The sequence below is a fragment of the Lactuca serriola genome, chromosome 6 (assembly GCF_051521515.1).
Source record: "Lactuca serriola cultivar US96UC23 chromosome 6, Lser_US96UC23_V15, whole genome shotgun sequence".
Lineage (NCBI taxonomy): Eukaryota > Viridiplantae > Streptophyta > Magnoliopsida > Asterales > Asteraceae > Lactuca > Lactuca serriola.
The window spans coordinates 186,678,422-186,693,401 of record NC_136413.1 but is presented as its reverse complement, the minus strand read 5'-3'; the positions used below and the strand labels follow the sequence as shown (position 1 = coordinate 186,693,401).

The 14,980-nt window shown below is 32.6% G+C and overlaps 2 protein-coding genes across 2 annotated transcripts; both read right to left on the bottom strand.

Annotated features, from left to right (window-relative positions):
• Positions 1-5,736: 5,736 nt before the first annotated feature.
• On the bottom strand, positions 5,737-7,884 carry LOC145060482 (uncharacterized). The gene is made up of 8 exons (XM_079008135.1): positions 7,516-7,884; positions 7,362-7,433; positions 7,187-7,270; positions 6,965-7,081; positions 6,678-6,813; positions 6,547-6,605; positions 6,293-6,472; positions 5,737-6,192 (listed from the first exon to the last, which is right to left on the bottom strand). Exons 1-8 carry the CDS (start codon positions 7,858-7,860, stop codon positions 5,779-5,781), a joined length of 1,407 nt encoding a protein of 468 aa, XP_078864261.1. The 5' UTR covers positions 7,861-7,884; the 3' UTR covers positions 5,737-5,778.
• A 3,197-nt stretch (positions 7,885-11,081) lies between these two features.
• Positions 11,082-14,697, bottom strand: LOC145057552 (WW domain-containing protein). The gene is made up of 14 exons (XM_079005420.1): positions 14,557-14,697; positions 13,809-14,265; positions 13,676-13,710; positions 13,517-13,595; positions 13,346-13,421; positions 13,089-13,172; positions 12,875-12,996; positions 12,645-12,710; positions 12,373-12,532; positions 12,093-12,276; positions 11,920-12,003; positions 11,679-11,795; positions 11,537-11,588; positions 11,082-11,436 (listed from the first exon to the last, which is right to left on the bottom strand). Exons 2-14 carry the CDS (start codon positions 14,190-14,192, stop codon positions 11,284-11,286), a joined length of 1,596 nt encoding a protein of 531 aa, XP_078861546.1. The 5' UTR covers positions 14,193-14,265; positions 14,557-14,697; the 3' UTR covers positions 11,082-11,283.
• Positions 14,698-14,980: the final 283 nt, after the last annotated feature.

The window sequence follows — 14,980 nt, the reverse complement described above, 5'->3', positions numbered from 1 at the left end:
CGAGGGTCCAATTATAAAAGAGTGTTCTACATGTGGTCAACTAGGACACACGAGAAATAATTGTACTGGAAGGGCGTCCGGTAGCAGAGCAGGTCACATAATTTCTACTGCAGAAATGGCGTATAATATTGGTGGTTCAGCGGGTTGCTCACAAACCTATAACGTTGATTTTGATATAAAACAACCTTGAAATTAAGAGTAATGACGAGTTATTAGCTTATTATGTATTGTAATATTTTTATTAACTCTTACAAGACATTGCTATGCTTTCATATTTTAGTTAAGTTTGTTGATTATAACAATGAATGAAGCCTTTATATTATAAAATATAGTTTGCAGATTTATTTTAACAGTTACAACATGTTATTTAAAAAAACAACAAACGATCCTTTGACAACCTAATCTGTTTCATGATAATATTACAACAACTTTGTAACTAATTTTTAAACTCAGGGAACTGCAACGGGTACTTCTCTTTCTCCATTGTTATATAGTTATCCCTAATTCTCATTTTGTCTTCGAAACGATCCTTTTTTACCATAATGTGTATCAACTGCTCATCCTTCTCAGCAAGCCGTTTTTCAGTCGTTTTGATTGCCTTCTTACTCTTTTTTATCCAATCTTTATGCTCTTTGATTTTGTTTTTATTGAGGTCAATCCATTCTTGAGCTTGTTTGCATTCCGAATCTATATCATTAGCAAGTTGAGTGAGAAGTCGGGATGACTCTTTCTCCTCTTCTTGTTGTGCTTCAGCCTTCTTTAATTCTTCAAAATTTTCATGTGACATATATGGCCCGGCTGAAGAGGGTATAAAAAAAGGGTCTACCGAATCACAGTAGTAACAATCTACTTCGTTGCATGAGCAAATTTCGAATTTGTGTGAGGAACTCATAATAAAGTCGATATTGTATTAAACTGGAGCAATAAGTGGTATTTATACATACTAGACAGTAATGAGAAGTCCAACTTTGAAATGACTAGACAGTAATGACAAGTCACTGTAGTAACCTGCACATCCCAGTGGGACCCTTAAGTGACAAAAGATAAATGACAGTTTGACATGACAAAACACTGCATAAAGCTGAAAATCGTAGTCCAAATATAACCATTTCGTAGTCAAAGTATTAATTCATAGTCTATTTATTTATATAAATAGATGTTTAAGATCTATAAAACCAAACACCCAAATCACCTAAACGAAATGAATTCCCATTATTAGAAATGTCGTCGAATGCAGCAAGTTCTTCGAATGAAGTACCTGGTTCCAATTCTGAAAGGCCATGGACGACAAACGAGGTGTTAGTTCTAACACGATGCTGGCTAAGTGTTAAGGATGGTGAATCGTTACTTGCTCCCCCGCATTGCCTAATTGGTGATGAATGGAGTCGCATCACATCTTTGTTTAACCATGAGATGGGAGAAGGACAAAAAAGAGAAAAATCAGATGTTGTTACTAAGTGGACGGATGTAAAGGAAGAAGTGACATGGTTCAATCGAGCATGTAGTTATGCGAAACGTAACAATGTTCGTTATCGTGACGAAGAAGAGTTCTTAGAAGTTGTTACAGAGTTTTACATCTGTGAGCATGACGGCAGAGACTTCGAATATGAGGAAGTTTGGAAGGTTGTTAGAGATAAAGAGTATTTCAAGTAGACCGCTCTAATTTGTGTTAAGAATAACCCATGGACTTGTGTTTTACGTTAATGCTTTGTTCGTATTATGTCGTTGTTTTTCATGTAATTGTTGTGATGTTTTTAATGGTTCATGGAATCCTTGTTACTAATGTATTCTAATATATTGTGATAACTAATGCAATGGCCATTTATTAACTCAAGTTAATCATACGAGTTGCTCACATAATAAACTAAAATATATTTTAAACAAATGAAATACATACGAAATACATGAAAATAACCTAGTACTCACATAATAAACTAAAATAGATTTTAAACAAACGAAATACATACGAAATACATAAGAAATACATGAAAATAACCTAGTACATGAAAATAACCTAGTACTCAAATAATAAACTAAAATAGATTTTAAACAAACGGGATATATTTCAAAATATTCCAAGGGGCTTCAAACTGGAATTCCAACCCGTTACTTAATGACTTGTATTCCTCCTTAGCAACTTCCAAGATGACATCCTCAGTAGCATTTAAACGGGTGTCATCAATTTTGATATAAAGATAGTTGAATAATAGAACTTCGGTTTTCATTTCATACCATCTTGCTAAGATGTCTAGTTCGTCACGATCGTTTCTTGTAGCCATTCGGTTTTCAGCATTGAAAATATTGGTTAAACGGCTCCAAAACATTGGATCGTTCAACTTGCTTGTCTCGTACACATGAATATAAGCATGTGTAAGAACCAAGAACTCTTCATTGCTCCATGATATAGAACTCATTTTGATTGAAACAAAGAGAGTAGAATCTAAAAAACAATATTTGAACAACTTTATTGGTTAATTTAATAAAGTATTGCATGTAACTTAAGGTCAATTTATAGTAGTTTCTACACAAAATCGCAGTCCAATCTTCTAATATGTCTGCAATTCATAGTCAAAATTAACTGACGAATGCAGTGTACTATACTTATAACACAACAGATCACTGTTCGAGTTGACAATTCATCCCCGGTTGAATGACAACACAATACATTGTTGCTTGAGTTGACAAGTCATTGCACCAGGAAAGTAAGGAGTCGTTATAAATAGATTTCAATATCCGTTGTAATTGTATTGTATTACTTCCCTCCTTGCAATTATGGACTCACCACATATATGGAGGAACGCAGAGGAGGTCGCTTTGGTTCAAGCTTGGATTACAACTGTAGAGGTGGATTTTCCACCGGGTCCCCCACAAGTTCATGCTGGATCATTTTGGTCTCGTGTCTGTCATTTGTTTCACCATTTAATGAACCGCACTCAATATCGAAGAAGAAGAGATGTCAAAGCGAAGTTTCTGGATATGAAAATGAAGGTGAAACAATTTCAACGTATTTATAACGAGTTGGATAACGAACATGCAAATACGGATGAAGACATTCTACGGCAGGTGGCTTTGGAACTATACCGTTTTGAATATGATGGTAGCGAGTTTACCCACTTAGATGCATGGAATCTTTTAAAGAATGTCCCTTATTTTTAATATGCATGTTGGTTAAGTTAATTGTTTTTCGTTATTTAAGTTACTTGTTGTTGTATGTGTCTAGTCGTTACTATTTAATAAACGTCCATTTCTTTTAATGTATGTTGTTTCGTCAATAGCCAATATATAGAACGCAATAAAATATAAATGGGGTACATAAATAACTAATACATAATACGACATAAAATATAAACTGGGTACATGGATAACTAATACATAACACAACACTAAAATAAAAACGGGGTACATAAAAAACTAATACATAATACTACATAAAATATAAAGGTGCTACATGAATAACTACTGCATTGAGGGAGGTAACAGGACCACCGTTTCATTTGGTATTTCCCAATGCACATGTGATGGTATAGTATTCACCAACTCAGATCCATATGCAAGTCGATACACATAATTAGTGAACTTGTAATCAACCATTCTCTGAATGGACTCAGATGTACGGGTTTTTAGACATGCTATAGCGTGGCCACATGGTATACCGCTTTTTTGCCATTTACCACAACTACATACCCTTCGTTCAACTTGTACGTTGCTGGTGGCAAAAGTGTCATCGACTTCAAATGTATCCCCATACAAACGTCTTGCATTACAATTATAAGACTTGTTGAGACTTTTTTGAACCTTACTCTCAACGTAAGGGGTCAACCCACCAGACAACCTCCCTGTAAAATTTGATATTTTAATAAAAATAGTAGCACAATAAAAAAACTAAATATAACAATCTCCCTTACTAGCCAGTTCGGCCCGTTCATCATACTTTGATTGTATCAACGTGGTGGTTAACTCAATTATCGTTGTTATAGGAAACTCACGTGAGGATATAATTTGCAAAATTTCAGGGATGTCAATCGATTTAACATTGTAACGTATTTTTGGGAAAAATGCTCTTGTCCATTTTGAAATCGGTATATCGTCAAGCCAGTAAATTGGACTCATAAGCAAGGTGCAGAAAGGTGGTTTCCTACATGTACTTTGCAACCTTTCCAAACACAAGTAAAAATCATCAACGCTATATGCATTGCATGACTTCCAAAACAACGATTCGACTTCCGTATTGTTATGTCCGACAGACTCACGTATCTTTCGAGCTATATCTTTAGGACAATATCCATGATAGGAATCCGGGTAGGCACTCTGAACACCAAAGTCTATGTTATCACACAGGTTGCTTATGAAACCAACCTCTATGTCCTCACCTAAACAATCTCTTAACCTCATCATGAACCATCTCCATGATTCTTCACACTGTAAGGTTCCCAAACCAATTGCTAAGAGTAGTGGTTCATGATTTCCATCTAAAGCCACTGCGAAGTACATTGTTGTCAGAAAGCTCCCAAGAAGGGGTAAATAACCCACATATATCAGCGGTATCATGCACCTAAGGAAGGTACGAATCTACATAAAAACGAACACATATTAGTGATAAGTAAAAACTAATCGAGATACATTACCATGAAATATTATATAACTCAATAAAAGAAGTATGTTATACCACGCAACCTAAAGCCACAAAACAGAATTGAAAGCGGTTGGTATCGGTTTTCTTAATGGTTGTGAAGGTATTAGGATTTGTTCTTTGAAGGTTATGCAAGAAAATTGGTAGTTGAGAAAAGGTTCTTTCGCTGTAACTACTCATTTTCAATACCGATGATAGTGCTCTACAATCATCACACAAATGCAATATGAAACAAATGCAATTATAAATAGAAAATATTGTATCTCTACTGATCAAAATTCATAGTTTAACCTTTTAAATTCATAGTTCAACTTTTTGAATTCATAGTCAAACCAATTCATTTCATAGTCAAATTTCACTGACCGACATGACAATACTACAGAATGTACTTGTCTGCATTTCATAGTTCAACTTTTTGAATTCATAGTCAAACCAGTTCATTTCATAGTCAAAAAGAATTGTCTGTAATATGATTTATTCTATAAATGGGTGTCACTCATTATGAAAAATTTAACTGAGAAAGTAACTCCGATTTAAAAGAAAAAGAAGGCTAATGGCATACTGCAATTGCGGAGGAGAACGTATCGTTAGGATTTCGGGTACAGCTAAAAACCCAGGAAGATTGTTTTATGCTTGCCCATATTTGGTATCATGTTGTTAACGTCATTCAAATTTAAACCCTCGTGTTTACATCACAAAAATTTATTTTCTTACTGTGAATATTAAATTTAACAGGGACCAAAATGCGGGTTTATCAGTTAGGTTGATGAAGAGAAGGACCAATCTTCTATGGTAATAGCTAAAGTAGCTAACTCTAATAAGCTCTTTCAATCAGAAAATAAGAAGTTAAAGATAGCGTTGGTTTGTAGTTGGGTGTTGTTCTTGGCAGTTCTTGTTTACAAGTTGTAAGCTTTTCAATATTGTTTTTATGGTTTTGAAGTTGTTAGGTCAATAAATTGTTGTATTTGTAACGTTAAAACAAATGTTGTAGTCGTTCTTATGTTGTATGTATTGATAAGTAATTAGTAGGTCATTAATTTGTTGTAATTGTCGTAACGTTATATTTTTTGCCATCCGTTGAGTAAACTGTAAAAATAAACTAATAATGAAATCCAACATTAATTTATATATACATTTATATAATCCAACTACATAGGACCAAGACTAGACCCCCAAATAATTTTTGCCATCCGTAGACGGAACTCTAAAGCTGCGTTCTTTGGGTCAATAAGAACACGTATTGGTTGACCTGAAACCAATTGCTCCATAAACATACAAAGAAAAACACCGCAATCTCCCAAATGACTACTTTGTTGGGGAACATTTTCTTCATAAATGAATTGCATATTCAATGGAATCCTTGGGATGTTCCTCCGGGCCCAATACTTAATCTTGTCCAAATAATTTGCCACCCGACGTTCAAATTTGGAAAAGATTCCTTCATATTTGAATTTTTCATAAGCCCCTCTACCAAGACTGTCATAAATATGCACTTCCATTGACGCTAATCGTAGTTCCCCAAATAGCCAATGATTAGGGGATGAATGAATCGGCAATAAGACCTGTATAAGGATCAGAAAATAAAATTATGTTTATTTACATCACAATACAAAAACATAACAAAAAAACGATATTATTTTCAATATAAACTATTAAGTTTACCGTATCAACATTCCACCAAGCAACCATGAAGTTGGGGTACGTAGCAATACCAGCCATAAACGCCCTCCAGTCCTGTCCTTCTTCCAAAACATGAGAAACAAAAAAATTTGGAGGCATTATTGTATGTCGGTCGCTCTCAAACCGTCTCTCCATCAATAGTCGGTACCAAATGGTTATATGCTGCACACATGATAGTTTTGTTATTGACTAAAAAACAATTAACTTTTAAAATAATTAATTAACAATTAATTTACCGCTGACTCCAACCATCCGTCGTGTGTATGCCCAAACAATGAGCTCCAAAAATCTCTATCTAACACGAAATTAAACAAACGATGCTGGACATCATATGAATGCAATACATAATTTTGGATGACATCCTCACCGCCTGCTACGTAAGGTTGCAGGCGCAACATGGAGAAGTCATGAGCAACACCAAAAACTGGAGGAGGAACGGGGCTTGTTGATTTGATATCAACCTTCTTTTTTGTTCTTCTTTTTTGTTTTGGTGTCGTGTGCAACTAAAAACAATATTCAAATGTTTAAATCTATATCTTTCAGATAATTCACATAAACATAAAATCATCAGTTTATAAATAAAACGAATACCTCGGTGTAAGGAGGGCACAAATATTGTGATGGTTTTCGACTCCTTGGTTTATCGGGTGTAACTTCTTTGTCGTCATCATCATCAAAATAATCTGCAATTCCCGTTATTATTAGTTTGTCTTCGTCCGGCACATCATCATCAAATTTGTTCCCCGCATTGTCATTCCTCTCCTCCCACTCCTACATTAAAAATAATACTTTATACTTAATAACGAAATACACATAATTTAATAAGCAATAATATCTAAATAAACAAAATATTTATATTAATGTAACTATAAGAACCTCTTTAACTTCACTATAATCATTTACATCAAACACATCATCATCAAATTTGTTCCCCGCATACTCATTCCTCTCCTCCAACACCTACATTAAAAATATAACTTTTTACTTAATAACGAAAGACACTTTATTAAAAAGTAATTATTAAAATCGTAAAGGTAACATCTATAACAACCTTGTCGTCTTGAATATCACCAAAAACATTTTCAGTTGTATTGTTTTTATTCATCACTTCATCTTGCACAACCTATATTTTCAAATATAAAATATGAACACAGGTATTCATATATGTTAATAAAATTTAATAAATAATGTAGCGTGTAACTAACCTGTTCATCATAATTTCTTTGTGACACTGTCGGATCATCAAAAATAATGTCGTTCCAAAATTGTTCATTATTCACTTCTTCAACAAAAACCTCTGTAGGTTGTCGGTTCATAAACACATGCTGCTCCAGTGCATGTAGCCGTTTCAACACCTCGTCTAGCTTGTGTTTCCCACTGCCCCGACCTCTACCATGAGAGTGACCACTGGACGACATACTAGACGAAGATTCGTCTTGTCTCCTAAAATGGTCCTGTACTGGAGATGGAACTGCTTTCCCTTCACCATATACATACTCTTGAAATGACATATAATAAGAAGATGTCATCTCACCATCACCCGGTAACATGTTTTGTCTTGGTGGTAGCCCCTCCTAAAAAATTAAACATATTAAAAATGCATATAAAAGTATAATAATCAAGTTTATTAATAATAAACGAAATATTTTTAAACTTGCATCTTTGACCAAATATTGTTCACGTCAACTCATTTCAATTTTTTTGTTCCACTCCATCGTTTCATCCGAGGCAAGTCTTTATTTTTTCTCGATGCAAATCCACATGCACGAACAGCCGGAATCATCTCATATATCCATATCTACAATTTTTTACAATTACAGTAATAAAAGTTAAAATTAAAATAAAAAACATAACAATAAAACAATTTAAATATAAGAAAATTTTTATACCCTTATTGGAGCCGTAAATCCTGAGACGGAGTACTTTAAAGTTTGACCACGTTCAGAAAAGTGATAAATAATTATGTATTTTATTCCATGTATCCTCAAGGTCAACATAAGTAAAATCCCAGAGATAACTACCCCAAGCGAAGCTAACAAAACAAAAAAACAAAATTGATTATTATATAAATTATAACTTTAATAAAATAGAACTTTTAACGTAAACAAAATATACCTGTTCCAGAGATCCAAATTCTCAGCCAAAAAAAACCAATCTTGTGGCACCCGATCATTAACTTCTTTACCCAAAAAACCTTCACACAAAACGTATATCAAACATACTCTAACTGCATCAACGTCGTCAAGTGCTAGGAATGTTCGATTTAAAATTAAAAGTTTCAGGTCGCCGATTTTCACCGAACTATTAGTATGGTCCGGAAATAGTCGTTCACGCAATAAACATCTTTTTTTACTGCTTATTAATTTTTCCGACCCTTTTCTCCCAATGTTTTTTGGATACTCCCCAAAATTGAAGCCGGTAATCAAACAAAACTCTTCCGGCCCATAAACCATTTTCGTATTGCCTACTCGAAAATATAAACGTTTTATTCCATCTGGAGATAAAACAGGGTCCGGCCGGATCTGATGAAGGAACATTTTATGAAACAATAATGCGTCCCCTTGTAAACGAGGGACATCAATAAAATAACCAAAGACGGTATCTCTGAAAATAGCACGTCGGGCATCATCTAAAACTTCAAATACTTCCCATATGTTACCGCCAGAGCCTTTTAAGTTCGCAAAGGCTTTCGTATTCATTAAACTAAAATCATGCTGCAAAAAAAACACAAAAACAAATTAGATAACTAAATTTTTTTTTAAAATATATGATTACGAACTGCAAATACAATTTCTTAATTACTAATATATATATTTCCGATAAAAAACAATAACATACACATATATAAACAATTTTCCAAGTTATACAACAAATATATTTACGATAGAAAACAATATCATACATAATTATATAAACATTTTATTAAACAAATTTTCAACTTAAACGACAAATATATCAACGACAAATTTTCAACTTAAACAAATTTTCAACTTAAATGACAAATATATAAACAATTTTTATCTTTCTAATTAAAACTAACATTTTATAACCATATAAACAAAAAAATTTAAAAATAAAACGACAACCAAATTAACAATTTTGCAAGTTATACGACAACTTTATACAAATTTTCAACTTACACGACAAATACAAACAATTTCTAACAATATATATACGACAAATTTTCAACTTATACAAATGTTATACTTATACGACAAATACAAACAATTTCTAACAATATATATACGACAAATTTTCAACTTATACAAATGTTATACTTATACGACAAATATATATACAAACGACTATTTTGCACTTTATATAAACAATTATACGATAAGAATATATAAGATTTCAGGTTATACAACAACTAAAAAAACAACAAAAATAACAAATTGTAAACATTATCTACGCAGTCTCTACTTGTCTCTACTTGCATTTAAACTTCAAGTATACTAAAAAAATATTAAAACTATCAAACACAACAAAATTACCCTTTTTTAACACTAAATAATACAACAAATGATAAAATAAAGAGATTGTTGACATTAAAAGAGTTAAAATCTAACAATATTTGCGGGATTGTTGACATAATCCATTTTCTTCAAAAACTAGCCAAAATTCCGAGAGAAGCCCAAAGTTAGAGAGAGTTTTTGTGTAGAGAAGGGTGAAAAATGGAGAAAAAAAAAACGTTTTTATACTCAAAATCGAGGGCATTTCGCAGATGAGAGCCATTTCGCAGATGGACCTTCTCATCTGCGAAAGTACAAGCACCTAAAGCACAACTGTGCTTTAGGTGCTTGTACTTTCGCAGATGAGAAGGTCATTTCGCAGATGGGACCTTCTCATCTGCGAAATGGGTGGCTATTTTTATAATTTCGATTTTTTTTGACTATTTTTGTAATACAATTAGTGTAAATGGCTATTTTTGTCATTTTCTCTAAAAAATATTAGTATTGAATTATTATTATTGTTATTAATTAACTAAAGATATGGATGTAAACTAATTAAGAAAAAAAATTCTTAAGAACAATTGTTTTTAGTTAATTTAAAAATATATTAATAGCAAATTTATATGATTTAAATGTTTGATTGTAAAATTCAATCCAACAAATAATGATTAATCATCTTATATACTATATATTAATATATTTCTTTTTTGATCAAATTGCTTATCATGTTTATGTTTGGATTATGTTTCATCATCTTTATATTTCCATCTTGTTTTCTTTTATCAAAACTAATTTAAAATGTCTCAAAATCATTTCAAACATAAAAACAAGTTCTCTTGAGATATCATGTAAAAGAAAATTGTGTACAGTTATAGTTGTAATTTTGGAAGGATGTTTGACTATAGTAATAAAGACCTATTTGCCCTTGCATTCTCATTACAAAATTACACAATGACATTTAACTTCCCATTGTTTAGAAAATTGTCGCCTTTTTTTTTTCTTATCACAATCAGTTGATTCATATGACTATCCATTCCCATCACTTTTTGCGATTCTTCATATGATCACAACTAAAAATTCCATTTTTTCAACAACACACAATGACATCTTCTCATCCTCCCTTAATGTGTCATAATATACATCAAATATTGTTGTAAAAAGATAAGACATGAATTCTGTCCAATTATAACTGCAATATATTTATCGCTCTTCTTGTTTTGAAATTACCTTTTTTCTACTTATTTGTGCAGTAGATATTTTGACCTTTTGAACTTGTCAAAATAATTGCAATTTTCATCTTTTTAAATGGAACAAAAAAAGAAGCAATTTTCTTTCGCCTATTATGTCAAACACATTACAACCTATTGAAAAATACAGTTGATCTACAAGTATATCTACGGATTCAAGCTAAAAGAACCAGCCAGTTTAAAAAACTAAAAACCCAAAACTCATAAAAGTAAAGTTGCAAAATTGGATTTTACAATAAAAAAAAAAATTCTATTTCAAAGTTTAATTTATTTTTCAATCAGCATCTCCAAGTCCATCACTCCCATCTCCTCTTTTGGATATTGGTGCATAATTAGAACCCGGTTTCTTCCTCTGTGAAGCTATTTCTGCATTTTTCCTTAACACAGCACCTGGTGATGGATAAGGTCGCTGCTGAAACAGAGGCCCCTGAAAATGAAATTTCATATTATTTATTTTATTCATTAAAAAATATGACAAATACTTCAGGGGCAAAAATGGAACAAACAAGTATATAACAAAACCATACTGTTGCAGTTGTATCTGCAGCTCTTGGCTGCACTCCTTTCAGCCCAACCACCCTAAAAATAAGCAACACAAATTATCAATATCATCATTATAATTATTTTTATTTTTATTTTAATTATTATTATAATTATAATTAATCATACCAGCCACCACGAGGGGCATCTGAATATGCACTTGGATCCATGGGATCCACCTCATCATCCTCAGCAAAACCACGTTTCTTTCCCTCTTTTTTATTCCCTTTTCCTGAAGGGGGTTTCCTACAAATCCAAAGATTTAAATATATATATATATATATATATATATATATATATATATAATTATCACTTAAATAAAAAAAAATACAATAAGCTAGAATTTGAGAAAGATATAAATATATAATACCTTGACTTAGTTGCATCATTGGAAGCTTGATGTTGACTTGCTGCAATCATAGACAGGTATTGAGATTCCGGAAGGTTGAGAACCCTAATTACAAAAACAAATTATAATAATTATTATTATTATTATAAAAAATAGAAGTTTGAAATCAAACATGATAAATGTGAGACAAGTACCGTGTGCAATGACAACAATACCCCCATGACTGTACAAGCCCTACCCCCCACCCACCACATCCGCAGCATTTCTTTATATCTACTGACTCCACCACGTTGACTTGTTGACTTAAGTCTGCTGCTTTCTTCTGTGGGTGTTCCCACTGTGATACGTTGGTTTTTGAGTTGTAGTAATATTTACAACCTGTTTAAAACAAAATAAATAAAATAATAGTAATTTGTAATATTTAGAAAGTTTAAATAAAAGAAGGAAGATTTATTATTTTATCATATTACATACCACTTGTCTCATCAAGTACCTCTTGCCAATCTTCTAGAAGGAAAGAAGGTGATGCTGGCTGTGAGTTTAAGGATGTTCCAACAGGTTTTTCCCATTGACTTTTTCCAGATTTTTCATTGTAATAAAACACACAACCACTTGTGGGGTCCCTAGATTCAATCTGAAAGAAATAGCAACGTATTTACATCCATTTGTTTATTATAATAAAATGCAGAAATAGAAATATCTGAATTTTTCAAAGTACATTGCTATTTTTTGTATTTAACACTCACCCATCCTGGTGGCAATGTAGAAGGTGCCATGAGTTCAGGTGATTGATTGACTTGATTCTTCAACTTCTGCAATATAAGGTAGGAAGAAGACAATAAGAATAAATCATAATATATATATATATATATATATATATATATATATATATATATATATATATATATATATATATATATATATATATATATATATATATATATATATATAAAGAAAAAGATAGAGACCAAATTACATTATCAGACTCATCTTTGAGAATTCCCCTAGCTTTCAGCTTTTGCTTGAGGAACTCAGGCAAATCATTAGGTTGTTCAGAAATGTTTTGGCCTGATTCGTGTTTTTCATTGCCATTGCTTCCTGTGGTTAAAAAAGATAAGAAATTTGTAGAGGTAAATATATGAAAATGTTAAAAAAGATAAAATATTTCCTTATTTCCATCATTAGCTTACCAGATGATAAAGTGTCTGGCTTTAAAGCACCATAATAAGCACCTCCACCAGGTACTCCATATCCATTCCCAATTTCCACATTACCTACAACCAATGTAAATACTTAGAGTTTATATGTTTATTTTTATAACTACAAGAATTGGTTTGAACATTAGGCACCACAAACTTTACTACCAAAGCAAACCTTCAATCCATAGAGTTTGAAAGAGTTAATTTTTACTATATTAGTAAGAAAATGGACAAAAAAATGAACTTACCTTCTGAAGAGGCTGGTTTTCCACGCTTTAATGACATCTGAGACCGATGATCTGTTGTTATCTTTAACAGATGTTCCTATGTAAAGAGGTTTGAATAAAAATTTTAGTGAATCATTTGCGTAGAATATTAGAATGATAGCTATAAAATCTTAATCTTGTTGATGTGAACACCTTTATAGCATTAGGATCATGGCGTCCTGTAAAGATGTCTGAGTTCTCTTCATGTGATCCACCTGCAGCCCTTGCTTCTCTAGTTCACAAAATACCATTTTAACATTATGATTCTTTCCACATGGTTATCACAAGTTAAAAGAACACAATAAATTATACCTTTGATCAACTATGACTTTCTGCATCACAATGTCCTGAAAACACAATCAAATTGCTCCAGAATCAGTTAAAGAACCATAGAATGATAATACGAAAAGAAGGGAGTAAAGTAAAAGTGTATATTTGGCAATACTTGTTCACGTAGCACAGCATCCTGGGCTGCAGTTTCGATGTCAGTGGGATTTCCCAAATGCTGCTCTCCATTTGAAGCTCCACTTATCTGAGAAGTTTCAGAGCCAATAGTGGCATTGAGGGGAGTGGGAAACTGAGAAGATAATGGAGGTGTATACAGTGCTTGTTGAGGTGAACTATACTGTGGATGGAAGTTTCCAGAGGGAGGAGTGTGGGCCACATTAGAAGGGTGAATAGGGTAACCATATTGCTGGAGACCATTAACAAAATTTTGGAAAGATGGAGGAGGATGATGAGCAGATTGATTTGAAGACACTAACTGTGGTGAAGAATTCGGTAAGCACTGCACACCAGGTGGGAGAGGTTCTTCGTAGTTGTTAGCCATGAACTTCAGAGGTTAATATGAGTGTATGGCAGAGTTCTTCAGCACATTGAGGTAGCAATAAAGCAGAATTCACCTGAGAAACATCGTCAAGAAAAAGTTTATCACTTTCTTGCAGAAAACAAGAAATGCGTAAATATACTATAAGAGAAACATTCACAAAATACAAGCAACTCTAATTTCAATATCTAATTCATTCAACGTTACTACTCAATACCCCAGCATCAACCACAGTCCAAAACCCTAGGAGAGAAATAAACATTTGATGATTTTCAAATTAGTTCGTTACGGAGTTATACTACGAGATTTCGAAACAATTATGAACGTAAACTAATGTTTATTGAAAGAGTTGATACGCAACACATACCTGGATGCCGATTGCCGGAAGCAAGAGAAATTCCGGTTGGAATTCTTCGGGTAATTTTGCGGCAGAATTTGTACTCAGAAATCGCCGACGAGACAATTTGTTCCTTTCGTAAATTCCAATATTGGCCCCTGTAAAATAACCAAAGTGCAAGATAAGCCTCCTTCTAAAGATTTCAATTTTTTGGTCCAAGATATATGTCAACACTTCCTACCTACGTAAAAATTTATTTAAAGGGTATCCGATAAATTGGTCATTAAAGTTTTTATCAATTCGGAATTAAAAAATGTTAAATTATACTTTATAAAAAAAATAGACAAAACTTCAAAAATGGTCCCTGTGGTTTTCAAAAATATCAAGTTTAGTCCTTAATTTACAAAAATCTCACGGATGGTCCCTGTGGTTTCAAAACTTTTAATGTTTAGTC

Bases quoted from the DNA above. Each gene is read 5' to 3' on its own strand.
- LOC145060482 (XM_079008135.1), bottom strand. From the start codon at position 7,860: ATGTTACCGGGTGATGGTGAGATGACATCTTCTTATTATATGTCATTT. The intron at 7,434-7,515 runs GTTAGTTACACG...TTGAAAATATAG, and splicing joins AAAGAAATTATGATGAACAG to GTTGTGCAAGATGAAGTGAT. The intron at 6,814-6,964 runs GTTACACCCGAT...TATTGTTTTTAG, and splicing joins ATGATGATGACGACAAAGAA to TTGCACACGACACCAAAACA.
- LOC145057552 (XM_079005420.1), bottom strand. From the start codon at position 14,192: ATGGCTAACAACTACGAAGAACCTCTCCCACCTGGTGTGCAGTGCTTA. The intron at 13,173-13,345 runs GTAAGTTCATTT...CATTGGTTGTAG, and splicing joins AAAACCAGCCTCTTCAGAAG to GTAATGTGGAAATTGGGAAT. The intron at 12,533-12,644 runs GTGAGTGTTAAA...TATTTCTTTCAG, and splicing joins CTACATTGCCACCAGGATGG to ATTGAATCTAGGGACCCCAC.